This window comes from Ischnura elegans, chromosome 7 (assembly GCF_921293095.1).
Source record: "Ischnura elegans chromosome 7, ioIscEleg1.1, whole genome shotgun sequence".
In the NCBI taxonomy this organism is placed as follows: domain Eukaryota; kingdom Metazoa; phylum Arthropoda; class Insecta; order Odonata; family Coenagrionidae; genus Ischnura; species Ischnura elegans.
The window spans coordinates 78,499,628-78,523,838 of NC_060252.1; the positions used below are offsets into that span (position 1 = coordinate 78,499,628).

Consider the following 24,211-nt stretch of genomic DNA (forward strand, 5'->3'; position numbering starts at 1 on the left):
AAAACTTATTCAGCAGTTCAGTGAGGATCAATTCCATCAACCAATTTATCAATCACCTCACAGTTCAGAAGGGGAACCATCTGATTACCATTTTCTCTTTAATTTGATGCATGACTAGCCTGTAAATATTTTCAAAATGAAGACAAGAAACACTTCTTGCAGCAATGCCTATCATCATTAGTGGTGTTGTTCTTTCAGGAAGGACTGGATAATTAGGATGACTACTATAAAAAATCTCATCAAACTTAGTGAAGTGATTTAAGGTATGTCCCTTCAGGAGCCGACAAAATTTCAATCCTAAAAAAAATCTGTCGACTACATTTTTATTCGAAACCTTTACTATCTGGATAGGCTGATGGTAGTCTTTTAGAGCTTCATTCTCAATGAAGTACTAAATCAAAATAAAGGATATCCTTGGAGGTATTGCACGCATTTACATTTGACCTTATCCAGAAGTAAACTTAAGTCTCCACGTACTTCCCGATGAAGCCAATCAGCTAAACATTATGATGCCATTCATAGTTATGAATAAAAGGATAATAAAGGAATACAATATTTGCAATTATCACTCTCATTTTACTCATTCACATACAATAAACACTGCATTCAAAATTCATGGAACACATAAACTGATTGATGTCATCCCTTATCACAAATGTATCCCACTCTACATAGCCAATCTAATCTGATTTCAAAGGGGAAACAATATACAAACTTAGAAACAATATTTCATAAATTTTTTAAATTCAAGGCATATTTTAACCATCAAACACTGCATCTTTGTTTCTGAAAATGTGAAAGCTTAATGCAAACGATTTTCACAACACAATACTTTCCATAAACGTAATTCTTTGCTGGATCTACCAAATTAAACTCACTTTCCATTACCATACTATCAATTTTGAAATTTAAAAATAATTATTAAAATCCTTCAACAATATTGAACACAATTGTCAGTGTACATTTCTAAAGTATTTTTAATATAAAACATCACACATCATGTTAATTATTTGTACACTATGCTTCAATTATATTTTGCTATCAAGTCTCCACAACAAAAAAAAAGCCAAATTAACTCATAAATTTGGCAAAATTCATAGATTCATAATTTTATTCCCTTACCCTACATCTACCACTTTCATTTATAATTGAAGCATTACAATAAAAAATACAATGACCCAAAAAATTATAACGAGATTTATTCCCCTTTGCAATCACTTCTACCCTTGGCTCAAAAACCTATTACAATCGCCTTCCCACATTGGAAAGGTATTTAAATTAGAGATGGCCAATGAGATCTTGCAATCCACCCTTTTTCTACCTATTGGTCAGTTTTGGACTCAAGGCAAGATGATGATGCTTTCTCTAAATCCTTAAGTCTTTTTAAAGATAAGAGGTGGAATATTCCTTCAACAAGGGCACCTACATGTTCCAACTTGTGATAGTCACGAGTCTCTTGGTCAACTTGAACCATGTCACCATGGCACAACCCTCGGCAGGGAATTACAAGACACAATCAGTAGTGTGGCAACACACACAGGCTCTGAACAATGGTTGCATAGCCTCTGTCTCCCTCATTACCTAAATCAGACCTAAACAAGGGTGGGTGGGTGGGCCGCAAACGCATCGCCCCATCCACAAGCAACCACGCAAGCGCAACACAACTCAACTGCTCATGCACACACACACACACACACATTCAGCAGCACATTCGAGGAGAGAGGGAATGCACTTTTCCAATAAATATGAACTTCTACGTAATCAAACATGCGTTACACCTCACTAAAATATTAAACATTTTTGCAGCTATGGGGGAGGGGGAATCAATTAGTTTAAATAAAGGAGCAATGGATGAGGAGCACAAGATGCCCTCTACAAGCACTATGTGGTATGAATTCCCTTGGCAACAACCCTCCACTTCGCTCTCCCGATCAAACAACGTTCCGCATCTCAAGATTTCTGCTGTCATTTTCCATCAAGTTCCCCTCCCACTTCCTTCTCCTTATCGGGGATAAATAATATAGATACATACACACATACATATGTGTATATGTGAATATAACCTTATAATTGAATATATATATTTACAATTAATATACAGTAGTAATTAGAAGGAACAAGGGGAGAATTACAACATTTCCATTTAAAAGCTCTGTCCAATTTCATATTTTAACGACACAGTTTCATCACTTCCCCTAATGCAATAATAATCAACAAGACGACCACAATTTTTTTTCAGTCACATGAGGGTTAAGCAGGCATAAAAGCTTCAACAAAAAAAGTTCCTATAATTGTATGCTTACAGTCATAAATAAAAAAAACAACGCTGGGGCAAATATTCAGACCATAACGTCGGTAATTTCTCCATTAATTTTGCTGCTCAGCACAATGTTAGGCATTGTAGAAAGACAAATTAACTCTCCCCTCAATCGAACAGAATATACAGCAAACGTCTCCCCCAACAAGTCCAACCCAAAGCACTCGTCCGTTAGCCCTACCTCACCCCTAATCTCTCTCTCTCTTTTCCCCACTCTCTCTTTAAGCCAGCCTCGTCCCTGACATTGTTAACTCATGTGAATTGCCAATATGGGCAACCATCAATGCGGAGAAAGGCACTAGAAAAAACCTGAGGATGGGAAGAAACTGCTCAATACAATGGCAATGATACGCTCACTTGATAAAACACACACATACACACACTGAAGTGCACCAACCAAGCATTCACACATTTGATCACAACGCCTCACTTTGCACTTCCAAACCATCCAAAGCTCCCACCGCCCTAATGCCAAGTCTCGGCCGGCACTTCACGAAACCTCACCAGGACAAGAAATGCAAAGTACACAATAAGGAATGCTAGGCAATCAACAATCCATACTGTTGGTTTGCCAAAAAAAACTGTTCCCTACTGACCAAAATGCTTAAAATGAAATTTCTATGCCATTTTTGGAATAGAAATGAGATCAACATCAACAGCTTTTCTGCCTCAGGATACAATTTGATATCACCATTGATTCTAGAACACAATGACAGCTGGCCCCCTATAGGTTGAGCCTTCTTTAAATGATTTGAAGGCAAATAATCTCCCCCTCTTCATCTCCTCCTACCTTGTTGTGCACCGTGGAATTCAAGCAGAGAAAATTCAGAAAATGAAAAACAGCCACTGTTATGTGAGCCATAAGATGAGAAAAGCAAGATTTGGGAAGTGTGATAGCACAAAAAATTTTTTTTTCCAAATAACGTTAAATTACAATTATTTAATACACCAACAGATAAAATCTTTTATTCCCTCTCACACTGACGACTGATGACGACATAAGCAACTTCAATGATGCACGAGAAAGATAGAAGGGCAGCAGTGGAAGGGCTACAAAAAGGTGACTGCCCGACATATACACTAAAATAGATGATAGCAATGGCTGCTAAGGCAGTGAAACGGAATTATACGGGCTCTACGAGAGAGAAGAAGCCAGAGAGAGTGAGGATGGAGCGAGAGAGATTGAACACAAAGAATATTGCATGCATTCAAGCATGACTAAATGCACAAACGCTTGAAATGTTGTGAATGCATACAACCTGTGATGGGAAAAACCCTACAGTTCCCTGACTAGCCAGTGAGCAAGGTGCATTTATTTCCGTTCTCTTTTTTTTTACTAAGAGTGCATCGTACACAGAACAAATAAAAAATTTAGCAATAATGTTTGGCAGTTTCGTATTTGATATTATGGGCAGTGGATGGCCCACCATCAAGGGGTTAAAGGCATTTCCTTCCTAAAGCCATATTTTCTCTAACATTCCACGAGAGCTCCGGCATCAAAAAGAGCGCATCTACAGGGAATTTGCAGACCGAAACGAGAGGAGGGGAATAAGATAAGGAGACACAACCCCGCCATCTCCATAAGCTTACATTCTATATCACTCCAACTTCTAAGACCACGTATGGGCCCATATGATAAGGAGTCCTCCCCTACAAAATTGGCAGTAAAACACTTTGGCAGTGCGGACGAATTCTAAGTTTGATCAGTCGAGAATCCACATCATCATCCTTTTAGCCTTGGTTACTACAACATCAAGAACAATTCACTGGTTCTTCTTCTGAGCCTTCTCTCAAGACAACAAACCATTCTACCTCTGCTACTCTTGACATCATCCATAATAATTAATACATTATATTCACTAAAAGCTACAAAACAACAAAATAAAATAAAGTGGAGATCAAGAATTTCCCCTCCCATCCAAACTACCCTGCTGCCCACTCCCACTTAAAATACAGTGACGAACAAACACGAAGATTCACCAATGCAAATGTCACAGGCTCCCATCATTGACTCAACCAAGAGGTTGAGCTCACAGGAGTGGAGCCCAGACCTTAGTAGACGCAAGGGCAGCAGGGCAAGGGGAACAACCAGAGTGGGGTGAGCCAATACAAATAAGAAAAAAAAAAAACAATCAAAAACATTCCCTACAAATTTAGGAGCTCTGGCAATCAAGACAATCATGGCAATGTTAACAGTTCATTGGCAGTGGTTTTGCATATCATTTGGGCTAAGTCTGCCTTCTTAGGCAGCAATATGAGTCAGATATTGCTTTGTCTCTCTCACTCAGCACAATCAAGAAAAGGCCATTGATTGCACCGAAACACAACAAAAACTGGGAGAAAATCACAAACGACAAATGGCAGGTCGGGATGGCAGTGATTAAATTATTATTAACGTTACATTTTCCTCTATATCCCTCTTACCTTAAAAGAGGTTATTAAGGACCACATAAAAACCCCCCAATCACATGTCCAGAATTTCATATATAAACATTTTGGCATTGACCCATTGCCAGGATCTCAGCTCCTAAATAACTCTCAATGTACAATGCAAGTGCTCAGAACAAAAAGGGACATTAGGGTTTGGGAAGGAGTGACTGAGGTTCCGATGGCAAACAAGAAGTGTCAAGGAAAATATAAAGCTATGAAATAATTTAAGGCAAAACTGAGCACATGAAGTGATTAGGGGCAGAAAAAGGAAATATAACACAAAGACAATGGCAACTACTACAAATCATCCGGTTTGTCTCTCAAAATTCCAACTTGATTATGTACAAGCGTCTACCTCTTATGCCCGATCCAATAAAACAGATCTCAGGTCTTTTCTTAGTCCATACACTGGCAGTGTTGATGGCTGGTTGCTACGGGAGCAGTCTCCATTTTCAGCATCTCCAAAGGGTCTTCTCTCCCCTTGATGCACAAGGCAAGAGACTTCAAGGTTTAGAAAAGGGCATTTCAATGTCTCTCCGGGATAGGAAATTTAGGCTAAGGATAATCCTCCCCTATGTACAGAAGATATCTTACAAGCCCAGTTGGGGTGTGAGGATAGCCCTCTCTCAAGGCATCGTGGCCCACGAGGTTTCAAAGAGGTAGTTGTGCAGCACACAGTAGGGGCTAGGGACTCATGGGAAGGCATCGTCCCATGCGCACATCACTTCTTCCAACGCTTCTCCTGGTGAGATTGTCACGACAACGATGACGCAGCTGACGACCAAGACAGGGGGCTGGCCGGGAGTGACGGCTGCTTCGGTGGTGCTTTCGTCTTGCGTCGGTGCTTGGGTGCTGTGGATCCAAACAGGGCGGCACGCAGAGAACAGTGGGCCGAAGGCGGGAGGGTGCGGATGGGGAAGGTACGTTGGGATGAGACTTCTCCCTCCGATACCCATTCGTCAGGAAGACTGAAAGAGAAGAGAAAAACACATTCTGTTAGCAATAGCACCCGAAAGAGATCACCTGTCTGCGTAATCCATGTCTGCACTCAACACGCACAACACACAAATATTATCACAATTAAGAGAAAAAAATAAAAATTTAGTAAAGGTTTTGCATGGATCTCCATCTTAGGATATTAATGCAATGAAAGCATGGCAAAATTGTATGTTGAAGAACAAAAGCATATCAAGTAAACATTCACACTATGATGTTATGGGAATGACCACTTGAATATCATATTTTGCTAAGAACACTGATGCACGAGAGCTAATAAATGTAAGTGAATTTAGCCTAGAGATACCTATCAGTACTGTAGAGCTCTATCCAACGAAGTCTTTATACAAAATTCAATATTTTAATGCTTTAGCAACCTATCTTATATCCAAAACAAAAAGTTGAAAAAAAAAGAAGTTTTTTATGATCCCTAAACTGAAAAAATTCTTCAAAAATAAAGCCCATCATTTATTCTACCATTGGATTCCCCTGTATTTATTGCCACATCATGTTAAGTGTTTCTAAAAAAAGGTAAGAAATTGTAATAATTATATACATGAAATAACGAATGATATGCAATGCTCTTCAACAACGTGATTTTTTTATAGAATGCTGCTTAACATTTCTTGATAATGGTTACAGATAGTTAACTCAGCCATACAGTACTGATATAAAAGGCAACAATAAGGTTTACACAATAATGTCTAATCTACAGAAAAAGACAAATCACCACAAGGTATGAGAAAGATAAAGAAGGAGGTAATGGATGAACAGCTTTCTCTACATATACGTTACTCTCATCCTTAAAGAGTTTTCATCATTGTGAAATTGAAACGACCACACACACCCAACACATGCATCCAACTGAATGAGTGCAGACATGGTCACACAGGCAAGAAAACTTCCTCCATTTCCATATGCTGGCTCATTGATTCTCAAAAAAAAATACATTCTGTTCCTAGTTCTCTCACAATTTCCACTTCCTCTTGATCACTTATTTGGTAACTTCAATTTTTCCACAGTTTAGTCATAATGGTTGAATCAATTTCTGCTTGGTAGGCATACATTTTAAATCTTCGCAACCAGAGTTTGTGCATAGCACATTAAGCTTTGCAAGAATAGAGCCTTAATTTTAAAAACAGCATGAAATTACACAGCACAATATTCTCAAGAAAAAAAGGATGAGTGAATCTCATCCTATTCAGGCTCCCAATAAAGATCAATTTTTAAAAAGTATTAGGCTTGGACTAGAAATGTGTTCACCACCATCATTTCATAGGCCAATACCAAAATCATTCATTGGAACACACCCAAGAGGAGCCCATAATTTAAAAGTACAGGGCTTCGGGGGCATAAATCCATATTTTCATGAGAAAGGAAATTGTTTAAGACAGAAATCTCTATAAACTAAGAACTGATCTGAATACAGCCCCTCCTCTCAAATAAAAATACCAGTGCATAAGTATGGGGGGAGGGGTGATTTTTCAGATATTCAGCCCACACAAATCGAGAGGTGATATGCACTCATAAGGGGGCTATATTCAGATCCAAACAAAACTACATGCAAACCATTAATGGAGAGTATGTCATGTTTTTCCTGGTTGTAGGAGAAGCATTATTATCAATTTAAAGATACTTCAATAGTTCAGTAAAAATTTGGCTTGATTTAACTCAACTGAATAGTAAATCTACAATATTGCAGACTAAAATTTATACAAAACATTATTAGAGTCTACTATGAATTCCATCCTAAATTATTTTACTTTTAGCACTATTAAGGCATCATTAACTGTTAAAATGCTATTGCAATAAAATTTAGAATCCATCACACATTTAAATCTCTTGCCAGAGGGTCATGATTTCCCTCGGTTCTAAAAATAAGAACTCCCATAAGAAAACTGACAATATTTATGAACAAACTGTACTATAAATATTATTTCTACAAATATCTTTAGCCTTGCTAATTATTAGATTCATAAGAGGGACACATGGACACAAGTAAGATCTACAAAGGATGGTTATCTTTGAGATTAAGATTTTGGGATGATTTTTGATAAATGGCAGACTAGATAAGGGACCAGGAGGATGTCGATCACCAGGATATGAATTATCTTGTCAAAATACACATTACGATACATTCACAACTTGGACGTCTTAGTTCTAGCTGAAAGCTATTTCAGAATAATCGTCAAGGAGAAAAAAACTATCCGACAAGAAACTTTAGTTGCCTATCAACCCATAGGGTCTGGCTTAAATAATGAAATGATTAAATAACTATCATCAAATATCAAAACTTTCCCATTATAACTTGATACAAAGAGTGCGAAACAGTTTAATGTAAGACTGCCTGCATTAATAATCATTACAGGATAATAATTTAAGAAGCTAGTTATTTCTGTATAGATATGCAATTTGTGGGCGCTAATTACAACTTGGTGAAATAATAATTCCTAAAAAAATCCAAAGAATCATAATTTGTAAAATTATATAAGTATTGAAGCTCCCCTATCCATGAAATGATCTTTCGAGAAGCAACTTGTTTGACAAAGTAGCGTAATTCTCATAATTCTCTCTCCATGGATCAATTATCTTCTTCCAAATGCAAGGGTGTAACTGTGACATGTAGAAAAATTTATCTGACAAACTCCCACGCTTATCAACAAATATTTCTGACAGAAAGAAGGGGCAATATTTAGACCAATTGAAGAAATGCCACAAAATTGACTACCTCTGAAACCCTGCACCAAAGTGAGGAGAAGCAAATGAAATTCATGAAGCCAATGGCAGCTGCGACCATTAAGATAATAAACTTCATATTTATGATTCCCCATTAGAAATATTCTTAAGAGGGATGCTAATTAGAGAAAGTAATGCTAGTGTTGTAACAGAAAAAACAGATGGCAAGATAAATGCCTATTTCTAAGCAGCCACAGCTACCATAGGCAACATTTCTGCCTCTCTTCACTAGTGAGTTTTAACGTCTAGTCTATGACACTTTTCGAACTGGCACCAAGCTCTATTCTGATAAGCAAATACATGCAGTAAACGTATTTGCTGTTGTCATCATCGCTCGCCAACGTGATTCCTTGGCACCACATTCTCCCCCGTTGCGGGCAGGAAGCTGGACTCCTCCCTGACCTTGCCTCTGTCACAGTCCTCCAGATTGCTGGACAAAACACATGCAGGGCATAACACTCCCCGTAACTGTGGCCATTGTCCACCTCATCTTATCCCCTTCCTCACTCCCTAACGCTCTAACAAGTGCACGACATGCACAATAAACGATGGCCGACGGAACAGTTCCACCATAAGTTCCAAAAGGCCTTCCAATCACGGCACACGCCCCAAAGGACCGTTTCCCTTAACCGCCTCTGAGGGAGACAAAGAATGAGGAAAAACACAAGGCAGAAAAAACTTCCATCCATGGCACATAGGATATTGCACGGTTGTCAATCCCTCCTTGGATTGCCAAAGGGATATGAGCAGCCATACATTGAGGAATAGGGTTAGGGCATGAAAGACTGTGAAAGGAAGGACATGGATCGGGATGGGTGTGTGAAGGAAGGTTTTTAAAACGTGCACTTCAAATTTCCCAAGTTTCTCATCAATTTCAACAGTAATTAAGTCTATGAACTGAAGGGAAGTTTTGAACACTAGCAAAAAATCGAAGTCATGGTTAACTTGAAATGGAACAAGGCTGAATTGCCTTGAAAGATAAGCTGAATGATTAGACTTACAGATTGAATGAGTAAAATGAATGAATTCCCTCTGCTCAATGATATGAACTTTGCAGCTAATGACCTCATTGAAGTAGGTCAAAAAGTTACTTCCCTTGCATCAAATGGTATTATACTGTTAGATGGTTGGAATACATGGAATTTGGTATGAATATGGTACTTCCTCTTCAATTCCCTGATTCAGTTATAATTACCCACCAGTACTTGGGTTTTTTTAACACAAAGGAAGAACAGGCTTTTGAATGCTAAAAACATGTGTTTAATAGTTTTATATACAGTGAATAATATATCCTCTACTATGAATACATTTAAAGTTGTAATTTTCAACAATCCATGAATCCCATTATCATGCTAATGATACAATAACAGGTTAATACCACTCCCTTTATATTCTACCTTCATCAAAACACAGGAGTAATTGAACACATGCACGCATCCACAGGAAGCTAGGTACACATCATCACACTGAATCCCATACGTTCCACCCATACAGAGCAAGAGAGTGAATGCAGAGGACTACTATGAATAACTGATCCTCTCAGGACAAAAGGATCATTTGGAGGCACGTGTTTTTACAACCAGTCTAGAAATGCAAAGAAGGAGACGAACGCCATAGACTCACATATCTGCCGGATACCATCGCAAGAGGACTTTGGTCGTTCCATCCAGCTCAGTTCTCCTCGCTAAAACCTGTAGATGTAAAAAAGATAGCCTTAACAAATATACATTTTTTCTTCACATGTAGGTCAATAGAGTCACAGAAATAGGAACTCACACGACCACAAGATGAAACACAGGATTTAAAGAGTAAGAAGAAAATCTATCAAAAAAATACAATTTGAATTAGGTACATCTTTAGTGAGAGCAGATTCAAGTTTCATATGTATTGAAAATTATTTGCTATACTAGGGTTTGCAGCTAATCAAATCAGAAAAAATCATGCATAACTCCAGGTTTTCCAGGATATCTTACGAAATTCCATGTTAATCTTACATGATTACTGTGATAGATAAGAACCTTAAGGCACTCAAAATTACTTCATTAGTATTAAATAGTATTTCATTAACGTATTATTTTAGTTAAAACACATTGTATTTAAAATTTATATTTATTCAATGCAAGCCAAGAAGCTGTTTTGATGTGATAAGTAGATGTTGACGTCGCCTGACATTCTACTTTTAGTGATTTTAAACCTTACTATAGGGCTAAAAATTTCAATTCTGTTGTCTTGTCTGACATTCCACGTTTCGATGCGGATGTAATAATTCTAAAGAGCTACTACACTTAAAATTACGACAAACAGATTTCAGGCCAGAAAATGGCTGTTGAACTGGCAAAATTTTAAGTGAAATGAACTTGAATTAAAATATTTTGAAATTCCAGATTGAGGCAAAAATTCATGAACAATTCATGCATAATTCCAGGGACTAAAAATTAATTCACGCATAAGTCCAGATTCTCCCAGTTTTCCTGGTCACTGAACACCAGTGGCCCCATCCTAATTTTTTTCCGACCCCCACTACTGCTGGAATTTTAAACCCTCTTAGCCCCCCTAGTCCCTATCCTGGATCCACCACTGCTGAACACCATGTATATCCAGTGGCGTAGCCAGTAATTTCGTCCAGGGGGGGTTTCCAAAATTTTTTTTTGAGAGAGATTGTTCTCAGGGCAATGAGTGAATCTCATAGCCCTGAGAACAATCTCTCAATTTTTCACTTTAAGTATAAGCTATGAATTTCAAGAGGTAACTTGAGAAGTATCATTTGCTCGAAGATGTGATATTTACACTATTATTCAATATCAAACTTCTGTCATATCTGATAGTCCCAGCAATTTTACAAAAAATCTATAGAGCAAATGAAATAAAAAGTACTATTCCCACACAAAGAAAGGAGAGGCATTATTACCTTGCTGGTGAGCAGCACTTCGTCACCTCGGGGGGTGACCTGCCCAGTCAGCTCCTTCTCCGTGACTGCAACCAATCGATGCTGAAGCTCTTCCATTACACCGGCATCGAAGTAGTCAAACATGCGAGCTATGGAGAGACATTGGCCCACATTAACTTTCAGTATTGCCAGAATTAGGAAAAAAAAGGGGTATGGACTAATTACCAAAGAAACTATCACCAAACATGTTCAGAAAAAGGTCACACCCTCAACAGCTCATTACGACAATTCAAATCTTTAAAGAATACATTTGAATGCTTAGGTAAATTAAGCTAACTCTGGTAAGGGTCACGGAATGAAAGACATTTCTTTAGTTTATAATTCAAGAAAATATCTGACTGCACAAGCGATCTAGTGAGCCTATAGCACAGCACAGAAGCTACCGAATACATTTTTAACTTTAAATAAGATCAGAATTAATCCAAGCTAAATAGCTGACTCGACAGTCCAGAGGGAACTTCAACCATGGAATTCATACCAATTATTGAAAGAAAACAACGTCAGTCAAGATATTTTTCTCTAGCAAAATTACCCAAAAGTGACTTTAGGCCTAAACTCTACCTCATAGGTCACTAAAGGGAATTATAGCAGATAATCAGAGCAAATTAGCAAATCTTTTTCACAAAATAGCACACATTTTAAGGCAGCATTGTACCATAACTGAATTCCATTACAAGAGGGCTCTTTTTATCAGACCGTCATATCACGACACTGAGACAAGTGGAAATAACTAACCACTGCCATTATTCCAAATTAATTTTCATGACGAGATCAAATCATCTTGCTATTACATTCATGATATCAAAGAAGTGATTAGGATAATGCAAAAATATTCATATGTATAGATATAAAAGCAAAACATCAAGGAGTACCAATTCTGAAGACAGGCATATGATCACAAATAACCAAAATGTATATTTCAGATTTGCAAAATAGAGATCCAATTCAGTGTACTTAAAAATGAGCAGAAATAGGGGGATAATTTTCATTTAAATTCCTACCTAGAAAATTAGGGTATTCCTCTTAAAAAGAATTATACCTGTACAAAACAAATATGAATATCTCATGGCCTATGTGCATTAAATATCAATTACAACTAACAACCATTTCCGAGTTTCAATGCTTTGAAGAGCATTCAGGCCTGATAAAATTATAAGATCAGTTTAGTTGAAATCCATGGGAAACGTGAAAAAATTCAACTCAAAGAATTTTCAACACAGCAAATTTAAGCTAAATTTAATACAGATTGCCAATGGATGAAAATGTCTCAGTTGAGTTTGCTATTTTCTTCAACTACCTAACATCAGAACAAATTTTGCGCAGTGAATTTGAAACATATCTTCTTATTTTATGTTCAACGCCGAGGTTGGTTTGCAGCAATATACCAATCCTCCCTTTGGTCGGCCTTTCTCTTCATTTCTATGTATGTAGTGCAATTCATATCATTCTACTGCATGAAAGACATTCTCCGTCATCGGTGGTGATTCCTTCCCCGTATAACTCAGGCTATTGTCCTAATGATGTTGCTGTGTCTTACAATGTGACCCATGAGTTAGTCCCTTCCCCTTTGTTAATGCCTCCACAAGGATTCGGTTTCCTGAACTCTTCACAGCACCTCTCTTCATTCGTGTCTCTCTTTCCAGATGAGCTTCAACATGCGACAGTACAGACACATCTCCAGGGCTTACATTTTTGTTTTATTATAAACCCATGTTTTGCTTTCATATAGTGTCACACCAAACAAATACTTTCATCATCCATTTCCAAACAGGTGTTCTTGCTAATGAGTAGGTTCTTTCAATGCAATTTCAGTTTGCTGTACTCTCCTCACAATTTCTTTCTAGCTTCTACCAACTCTCGTTATTGTTTCCCAAGCAGGAAAATTCCTCTATTACCCCTAGCTTTTATCCTCTATCCTAATTCTTGTTACTGGAGGTTCCCTTGTCCTTCATTACAGCAAACTATCACTTTAGCATTGCATTTGTTTATTCCCATGTCTTCCTTCAGCATGTGGTATATCTCTTTCCAAATAACACTATTGAATGCCTTATCCACATCAATCAAGGCGATTTAAGTAATTTTATTTCTCATAGAAACATATAAATAAAGCAAATTTTGCACCGCAAAACTAGCTAGTGGAAAATCAATTTTTGTTAAAATCAAGCAATTTCCATCTTCCCATAACTCAATTAAAGAGTTTAATACAATCATCTTGAACTGGCAGAGATATGAAAAGAAAGCTTTAGCAGCGATGGATCAGCACCTTTGCCACATTAATGAAGTACAAGAAGTAGTGAGGCGCTATTATGTATGTATTTACAAATAATTTCTTCAAGTAGGTAGTTAATCTTGGGAGACAAGAAGTTTGCCAATTCTATGAAATGGAATTATCCTCCACAAATTATACTTTGTTAACACTAAGTAATTAAATCTAACTACCTTAGCAACCACTATTCAATAAATGAGTAGAAAAGTAGCTAATTTGTTCCGATTTTTCCCTCATCCACATCATTTTTTTATTTTTGAGTTAAAAAACCCACATGGGAAAAATTACTGGAGAAAGATTCACTCCTACAGAAAAATTAGCACTCCAACGTTTCAACTAATACTTGACTGTAATGGCAAATTTTGAATATAAGTACACTAACTCATAGGTAAAAATACGGAAATAATTTCTCCAGAAAAATAAATTAGCTTCCCTTCGAAGTACCTGTGAATAAACCACATGAGACCAGCAACACAAGTGGGTGTTTAGGAAATTTTTTCGACTCATTAATTTCTCCTTTTACTCAAATCCCTAAGATGCCATGACAATTAATACATTTTAAGATTGGTACTGATACTATAAAAAGTTTATTGTCATTAGGCAATAGAAAGGGATCATAATAAGTGGAAATGAATGACAGAAAAATTTCTCTTTCCATTGAAAAAGATGAGCATTGCCAGAAGGTGATGTAGATTTACCACAGGAGAAACTCAATCAGAATTCTGTCGTTTTCAAGATAAAGACTAACCAAATTTGCAAGCAATCAGCAAAATGAGCCTTCAATCAGCATCCCATTGCACAAAATTCGCCACTTTCCAGGTTAAAGTATTAATGCGTAAGAACCAAGGTCAAAGCCAGCACCCAAGACAATGAGTTCAACTTCCGAAAATATCTAAGAGATCCAGTCTGCATACTTTGCAAACTAAGATAGGCAATGCTGCAGCAGAGGCCCTTTCAACTCTGAAAACAATTTAAGTTTTTAAGAATTTGCTCTCCACAAAAATTTTATGTTCCCACAAAAGTAAGAATGATACTGATAGAGAGTCTGCTTTTGCTATTTTTCTAATGCAAATCTCTTTGAGTTAGTGTGCTTAATTACTGGGAAAATCTCTCAAAAAAACCTACACATCTATTAATGCACAATAATAAAATTAATGATGATAATGAAAATAAATTGCAACATAACTGTTAACACTTATAAATCTAATGGTATAAAAAACTAAGAGGCTTTCATTATCCTCCCCACATGATTCTCGGAGAATAATAAGAGTAAATGTAAGAATCACGGCCATTTGAGCCAATTTAGCATAGTGAACTTCCTGAAACCTCAATTTACTTGATACATATTTACCTAATAGAAATGTGACAACTAATATTGAGTATAATAAGTATTCTTAATTGAAGATATCAATACTAAAATTAAACTATCACTTTCACAAATCTTGAATATAACACCATACAACAAACCTTCTAGCCACATTTAGGAAATTGGCTGACTACATAAACCACACATTAAGAATAGACCATAAAAATTTTATCTTAATCAAAAACTGATGCAGTCTCTTATTGCCTGTATTTATCAAAATACTTCATCAAATTTTACTCTGTCATTTAATTCAAAATCTGTTGAACCAAAATCTTTAACTCAACCCAATTATAAACGCAATGAAAATATTAGCAGCAGCATGCAATCACATTAAATAAGCACAAAAAAATATACTTCACAATGTATAAATAAACTTTCTTGACCACAAGATGTTAAACGTTGCCAAACAAAGCAAACATAAGAAAAAGCACGGCACAAATTCTGGAATGCTCTTGGACCCCACTAGTCACTAGGTAGGTGTATTGATGAAATTTCTAGCTATCCATTTTTCTTTCATCCATTTCCACATTTCTCTTGGCAGCATAAGTCTTTAAAATTATCTAAGAGTGGCAAGACCTTTCTACACAACACTCTTCTCAGAACAGAAAGTTAAACTCAAATCAGCATACAGCCATTCTCCTAAATTTTGCATAAAGCCTTCAAATCATTCTAGCTCACTCATCATTACATCTGAATTGATTCACTAATGCCTTGATTACGTAAACATTATTGCCACAATAATGGCCGTCAATAGTTATCATGCTCCCTTACCACTTTCAGTGTCACTAAGCGATTATGTTAGCTATTGCTGCTACCGAAACTGCTAAACCGAAACACCAAAATTGCTAAATCACCATGCAATATCATTAAGAGTTGGTAGAAGTGGAAATATTAAGAGCCTATAGTTAATCTAGACAAATGTCAGCCCAAGGTGGCCTAAAGAATGTGCACACAGATAGGTAGTTATGTTTCATAAACAGTAAACATTAAAAGTGAAAAGATCAAGGATAAGGGCTACCTCTTAATATCATTTGTATCTGAATACATTGAATACAAATGTACCTTTTACGATTTGCGTAAGTACTTAAGTTAAAATGCTCATGGTGATAGGAAACTTTTGCAATCAACATGGTTGACCACTCTTTGAAAATGACTTTCCATAACCTAAGATGGCAACATATCTCTGATGATATGGTAATACACTAGTCCTAATTTAACAGCACCCAATCATCATCATTTCCCAATAATGTCACAAAATTTATAACACCCTATCAAGTCTATCTTCACCTGTGCCTTGAAATAACAAAACATCATTCAAATTTTCCGCAAGAAATAAAAAGGAAAGTACAATTTTCAACGAATCCGCAACACCATTAGTTGCAGGTTGTTTGCTTCTTGTGTGTAGTAGCACGTTGTGTTTATATAGAATTGTAATTAAAATAAGTACTAATTTTGGCATCAGGGATATTTGTGAAGTCGTATTAGTGAAGTACAAAGATAAGCAACTCCATCGGCAATAAATGCTTGTGACCCACCAGAAGGAATTCATAAAATAAATGTTACTTAGACATGGATTTCAGCAATTACACATTTTAATCTACCGTAAAATGAGATATTTGATACCTTTGCCATTGACTTAATTCCTTCTCTTATCTGTTTAGGGTGCCATATGCTGATGAAAGCACTAAGAATATAAAAGAGTACTGTCATGCCTACATAATTACTGTTCTTCCCTTCAATAGTCTTGGATATCTCCTTGCCTATGGCAACAAAGTCACTCGCACCTTCCTTACTGTTAATTGATTAAGGTGCAGAGGTCAGTAAGGGATCATATAGGCACTACAATCTTTGATGCATTTGGTCTAACCCTTACCAACTCTAACAAGTACCCTTGTCTCCAGAAATGAAACCTGCCATTATAAATTACTTTCTCATTTTCATAATCTCATTTTCATGTTGTCACAAGGTCACTACATATTTAACCTAAAATTAAATGGTGAGAGGGGGTTAAAATCTATACAATTTAATGGAGGACTTTCAACGTGGTAGAGGCAATGATGTAGTATTAGCAGGGAACTCCCCAAGTACCCTTTGTAGAAGAATAAACAGTAACATAAGAGTGCAAGGCAGTTACTATGTTACATGAGCAACCAAATATGCTCTCGTCACTAGTTCCAGGGATAAGTTGAGGGGTGAATTTGGTACTCTGCATGCTTCCATGCCAGAGTAAATGATGAGACAATAGTGCAAGGCTTAGATAATGGCTGATAGCACGTGCTGCAATTCCAAATGCCTTTCAACAGTATCGATAGAAAAGCCCAAAGAAGTTTTTCTCAAAACTTCAATGCCAAAAAGAAGGTTGTCTCTCTTGCACAGGTTTACACAATACATTATCCTCCAGATTGCAACAAAGTGTTGCACGATGTGACTACATGTATGTATTCTAAATTTGGTTCAATATTCAGAACTCTTCCGAGTGTCATGTAAAATGGCCTTAACTTTGCTAACGCTCGTCAATCATGGCTTCTTTCATCTAACTTCACAACACGCCACTTGTGCACCATGAAATCATCTATTAAATATATTAGTGATGGTAGCTGAGAGCTCACTGTTGGTCCATTGTGAGGCTGGTGGGGACAAAGATGCAATTGGGCTGTGAGGCCCTCTCCCGCCGAGTTGCAAGGGTTGTTGGCAAGAGGAACATCATCATCCCTCCTCCTCCCTAAATCTCTCCCTAAGAACATTGCCCTACCTGACCATGGCCTCCTACGATATCGAATCTTCTTTCCATTCCTCCTAAATGGCCTGTTTGGGGTTGAATCCAGGCTCCTCTTGACACCAGAACTTCCCCCAATTCCACCCGTACAGCTTCCCTGGCTGCCATTTGCTGCATTGAAGTGTCCATTGACGTGCCTCTCCAACATTGTCTACAAAGAATCAAATTGACATCAGAGAAATTAGGCAGGAAACGAGGCAGGCCTCCATACAGGAGATTGCATACACATATGTACATAGCTTCACTGGTTTTGTGTAAACTAAAGAGTGCAACTGGAAGAACCCACATTAATAGTAGAGCTAAATGAACCCAGATTTAAAATAATATAGATAAGAGACATAGTCTATATAAAACCCGTTAGTAACTCCAGGGTAACAATAATTTCCTAATAAAATGTTTAAGAAGAATTAAGTCCAGAAAACTAGTTTTTTTTGCAGAGTATAACCACTGAATACTAGAAAATTGAAGGTGGAAATTCCAAAAGCAATAACCAACATATAATTATAGACTTGCCCCTTCTAATGAATAATAGCTAGTAGAGGAGAATTAAAGAGGTTCTTCTATTTGCTCCATCACCATCTACAATGAATTTTCAACCAATGCATTCTAATACTCATCATATTTCTATTATTGAGTGTCCATCAAAGATTCATAGCACCAATCATATTTTACTGAAGTTACAGGCAATGAGTTTGATTCTTTACAGTGAACCATAAGGAGAAGAATGCAATAGATAGATCCACCAAAAATGAAGGGCAAAAAAATCTGATTACAGTTGACTCTTTGTAAGTGACAGATGTCACTTATAATTTTTAACACAACAGTAACACTCCCGTTTTATACCAACAACCATAGAGAAAATAAAGCATTGTACCTTTCTTACATTATATCAACAAGGGTAACAAAAAGAATGCCTCACAAAATACTAGACCCCCCACAAAATTGAACCAAAGTGGAGCAAACCCAAGGTAAGCAGGTTATTAACTGTCAAAAAGACTTCTTCCTGAACTGATACCCATGCATTTTCTTGCTATAAAAAAAGGAATTTTCATTTTGCACAATATTTTCTAAATTTTTTCATTTCCAAAATAGCTTTAACAAACAAAATCTTATAAATTTACTTTTATGAACTAAACATTAGTATTTACAATGCATAATCATTTCCAGTATCAAGTAGTCTCTTTACAAATTCAAAGATCAATGATGAAGATCAGAAACCTATATTTTTTATCAAAGTAAGTATGAAATTGCTGAATTATCTAATATTACATATTAGAGTAATTTTACATCTTTTAACAAAAAATTTCATTTGTCTTGCAATTACTTTCATCACAAATCAGCATCTCCGTAATAGGTGAAACTATTTGTATGACTGAAAACCTTTACGGAAATAACAGCTAAAACATAGTTTTGGAGGAAAAATAAAAAATATCAGCATCTTACCTGTGAACTAAACCTCTGACCACACCCATCAAAGATGCAACGAAAGGGCTTATTTCCTCCATGGCTCAGCACATGTCGCTCCAACCATGACCTTGAACATGACGTCCGTGCATACACCTTGCAACCTACCCAAAGGCATACAAAGTTTTCGCTGCCTTCAACCTGAGAGTTGACATGCTTTGACTGCAAAAGAAGAAATGCAAGAGATTACTTCAGAATTCCACATAAGGTAAACATCATTTGGTTAAAATCCACAAGTTGCGATCAGCTAGGTATTTACTGGTATTTGAAATAAAATTACATCCAGTTATTGCTATTAAAGTATTTCATTGATTAAGGTAGATTAACTTTAAATTAAAATTAATGTACTTAGGAAGCATTCTGGCAGCCTTCCCTTCCTTCACACACTTCCCTCTTCAATTCACAAAGGACTACTCCCTTTCGTTCTATCTAAAAATCGTATTCTCTTCCTTCCTCTACAACATTTGCCCAAAATTCTACCCTCTAACACTTTTCAAAATCCTCTCCCCGCTAAGTATTTCCTATGGCAGTACCATAATGAAATAAATACTGATCTCGCTCACTTTACTACACACCAAAACTTAAATACAGCACTAATTAGAAATTTAAAATAGATGATATTCTTTAGTCCCAATAGCACAGACAGAGACTAAGAAAAGTACCTATTCAAAAATAGGAAAGCATCTTAACGTCAAATAAAACACATTCCTTAGTAACTTTGCAGTAATTCATTTTACCTTTCATTTTTACAACTTAGCCCCTTTACACCCAGCCCCTCCTCAGCGGTATACGTGATGAATACTGCCAAAGCTGTTTCCAGGAATTTTGTGCCATTTCAGTTGATTATTTTTGAAAATTTATTTCATTAAATACATTTTGATTTTTCCCAATGCTTAAAATATGCTGGGTGTTTAAAACCATGGAGGAATGATGGGGATTGTTATTTTTATCTAGGATGAATATCTATTTAATTATTGTATCCAACAAAAGTCAATATATTAGCTTATTGGCAGTAAAAAGATTATCCCCGTCAATTATCTTCAGGAGATATGACAGGAGATTCTCCTATTTTAAATGAAGGGGAAAAAGTCTGTCTTGAAAATTAAAAGCATTTTTTCATCTCGGCTTTCTGGATCCCAAAACTGAAAAGCAATCATCTCTGCCAACACTTCCACCCCCCTCCTCCCCCCAACAACCATGTTTGATCAGCAAGTCAGTCATTTAGCATTCCCTAAAATGATATGTGAGTTATCCAAAAATTATTACACCTTTTCTATGTTTTTGTATCCCTCCAAAATTGAATAGCAGATTTTTTCTTAACAACTCTATAACTACAAGAGATAAATACATGAAATCAATGTAATTATAAAAAGAAAGTAAATAATTTATGAAAAGTTTATCTCTAATGAAGATTAAGTATAAAAGAAACAATCACTGGAGATTAAATAAGTGATCAAAGGTTGAAAGTAACACATAACAATAAAAATGTTGCATTGACTCTTCTCCAGTCTTCCCACAATGAAAATGTTACATTTTTATGGTGTTCCCAGAAGCATATTACCTGATTTTGGCCGAAGATTCATTCAACAAATGGATATTGCAATTATTTGAAAGATTTATGACCCCTGCAATTGATGCACTTATGAGATACTAAAAACGAGCTTACCTGCAAATGCTCCATCAGCTTCGTGCCACACTCAAACGACAGCTGACACTCGGACCAGAGGCACACAGCAGACGGTCTTCCGGTAGACGAACCCGCCCCACCCCCTTCACTCGAATGCTGCCCCAACGCCTTCCCGCCAGACGACACAGGGAAGCGAAGCGTCTTGGGCACAGACAGGATGGGTGAGGTGGGCTCCCCCACTGGCGTAGACTCTGCCGCTGCCACCGTCGGTCCCTCTACCTTGGCACCTTCTTCATCTCCTCCTGCCCCACCTTCACCATAGTACTCTTCCTCCTCCACCTCAAACACCGAGTCCACCCTCTGCACTGCCTTCAACTGTCCCCCCTTACCCCCAGCCGCCACCGGGGCACCAGTAGTGGCCGCCCCCCGACTCAGAACCGCACCCAGCCGCTCCTTCCTCACCCCTGGGGGCTTCATCTGCGCCTTGAAGTACTCGGTGATCTTCCCCTGCTGGTGGTTCAGGTGGAAGCTCCGCGGAGTGGAGGCGGGAGGGCTTTCTGCCTCTTTGGCCTTCTTGCCCTGGAAGCACTGGATGAGGCTCTGGAAGTGGCCCTGGTACGACCCTGAGGCCCTCTTGAAAGCCCCAGAAGAGAAGAGGCGCTTTCCCCCGCCCCCCGCGTCGTCCACCCAGTTGCCGGGTAGCCACGGGTCGGGGGGCGACGCCTCGTCCGGGGGCGGAGGGGCCTCGGAGACGGCGGCTGCGGCAGGCATGTCGGCCGCGGCCGTCGCCTCCACGGGCGGGGACCCCGTGCGCGAGTCATCGCTCTCGTCGGACGCGGCGGCCGAGGAAGCGGGCGATCGTAGTGCCGAGGACGACGAGGGACTCGAGTAAGGGGACCCCGGCTCGGTGATGTCACTGTTGCCGCTCGAGGTGGAACAGTCGGTGGAGCTGAGCGCCGCGACGCCACTGCGAGGGAAAACAAAACAAAAGGAGTCAACACACATATTCAAAGCCATAAACCGCTTATCATGGCACACACAGAACCACTCAGAGGTGTATATAAGGGGAAGGGACCCGCCCTACCCCCTTTCCCGAAAAGAAAGAGGAAATTAAGTACCGTAGTCTGAATTATTTTATAATGAATCATGAGCTAATTCATGGGTGCGGCATGCTGTGATACCCTGTCATATGTGTATTAATTCATTCAAATACATTTAAAGAAAATATCAGGGGTCCGAGACCCTCCCCTAAATACCTAAAACGTTGTACTGGTATTTCGAGGAAGATGTGGGTATTTCTTCATAACTTATGTGCCGCCGTATGTGTCGCAAACTTCCGCATTACGTTCCAAAAATCGGAACCGTTTTGCCGGCAATTCAAAAGGCTGAAATTACTCCTGACCTGGCGGCATTGCCGTCGACTTTAGACAACAACAAAAACGAAGAGGGAAACCTACCCAGGCGGGACTCGAACCCGCGACCTCTTGTTTGGCAGGCGAAGATCTACATCCCGCCGCACCGAGGCCGGCCATTATAGATGCATTCGATTCCTCACGAAATAATAGCAATGCTTTTGCAGTCATCAGGAAATTTTCAAAGGGTATATGGAGGCATAGAATGCAGAGCTTTCTGCCTCTGATTTGAGGATCTTAGTTTCAAATCCAGGAGAAGCCTAGAGAGATTCCCGAAAAAAACCGGGAGGTGCAAGGTTACCCAGGATAAGGTATGGCTCCCCACCCTGAGCGTCAGCTATCAACAGTGGCTTGGCTAGGGGAGAGCTCTACCCTCATCTATTAAAGAAACAGGCAGAAGCACTGGCAGTGAGGGATTAAAAAAATATTCTTCCAGTTTGCAAAGCATAATGCAAAGACAAAAAATCAAACATGCAAACAAGATAATTTCCAATGACGTTTCTTACCAGAGAGAAATTACTTTAGTCCAAATAACATCACCAGGCGTGATGATAAAGGTGTTATATCAATGCAAATTAATTTGGCTCCCATTGAAGGCAGCCACGACAGAAATATGGGATAGAATCAATATTCAATATTGATGAATTCCTGTATTTTAAATAACACCTCCACAAATAACATCACAACTTTCACTATGACAGATTTCCTCATAAAATATACCATCCTAACCTAACCTTCATCCTAACCTTCACGGAGTGCCCCAAAGATGCAAGGGAATAACTTGGCAAAAAAACATCGAAAACTACAATCGTACATCCGATTAGAAAGGAAATGTGAAATTCATTAAAATTTCCACGAGAGAAAAGACAACCTCAAGGAAATTAGTTAAAACGAACTAATACCGGAAGAACTTAAGCATTTCCTTAATAGCACAAGGTGCTCAATGACACCATAGTCACATGGTCTATTCACTTCGTATAAGAGGAAGAACCAAAATCTTTCCTTACTGAAATATGGAGCGCTTTATCTGTAGACAGTGATAAAAGCGAGCAAAATTCATACGGTCGAACGTTAAGTGGAAAAAAAGTGCAATAAAAAAGTAAGAATTAAAGGCCACTTCATAAGAGCCAAGTTTCTCCGTTCATTTTACGGACAGAAGAGTGATCGGTTGACTCCCGAGTCCTCGAAGAAAATATTCCAACCCGCGACTGCTGTATTGCCAGCATTAGTAGTCGGCACAACTTCGGTGCAACTTCCCTCTAACACCACAGCGCTAATACCTGCCAACGGACATCGGCTTCAGCGGGCATTGTGTCCACCAATTAGCGCGTTGAACCAATGGCCCCAGAGGACTGCTTCGCTAACATACACAATAGGCCTCGGGTTCTGGAAGAATCTCATCTGCGGACACTGCCACAATGGACTTCCTCTTTGCCCATTATACATTTCATACCACTCCATCCACTATCATTCACTTAGTCTTCCGCCATTAACTCTTCGAGCTTTTTTGCAAGAAATAAGGCATGGCCCTCATAAGGACCATGAAATAAGGGCTGAAACAAGCTAACATTCAATGGACACTACCCAGTATTTTGTCGAGTACTCATGAAGGCGAGACCATATAAAATGCGTGAAACTACTATCCCTCTCCACAAAAACAATTTTCGATGCTAAATCATAAGAAAACAAATAGCAACTCCAAACGAAATACTGCTGGCATACTTTTTATCGGAACCGATCAGCTATCATTGTACCTTTGGAGAATACACCCAAGATAACTGCTGAAAATTCATTCTATTTATAATTAGCTGAACAGCGATATACAATAACGGTGTGCGTCATATTAGGGTGCACTGTTGAAATGTATGCTAGAG

The 24,211-nt window shown here is 38.2% G+C and overlaps 1 protein-coding gene across 4 annotated transcripts in view; it reads right to left on the reverse strand.

Annotated features, from left to right (window-relative positions):
* Positions 1-555: 555 nt before the first annotated feature.
* LOC124162049 (zinc finger protein AEBP2) overlaps positions 556-24,211 on the reverse strand; it is a 138,052-nt gene continuing 114,396 nt past the window's right edge. For all 4 annotated transcript variants that reach the window (XM_046538385.1, XM_046538387.1, XM_046538386.1 and 1 more), the window contains exons 2-7: positions 20,965-21,892; positions 19,278-19,460; positions 17,811-17,985; positions 11,388-11,515; positions 10,103-10,170; positions 556-5,715 (exon numbers count right to left, since the gene is read on the reverse strand). In XM_046538385.1, the coding sequence (XP_046394341.1) occupies positions 5,502-5,715; positions 10,103-10,170; positions 11,388-11,515; positions 17,811-17,985; positions 19,278-19,460; positions 20,965-21,892 (1,696 nt within the window). In that variant the 3' untranslated portion in view covers positions 556-5,501. The remainder of the gene's footprint in view (positions 5,716-10,102; positions 10,171-11,387; positions 11,516-17,810; positions 17,986-19,277; positions 19,461-20,964; positions 21,893-24,211) is intronic.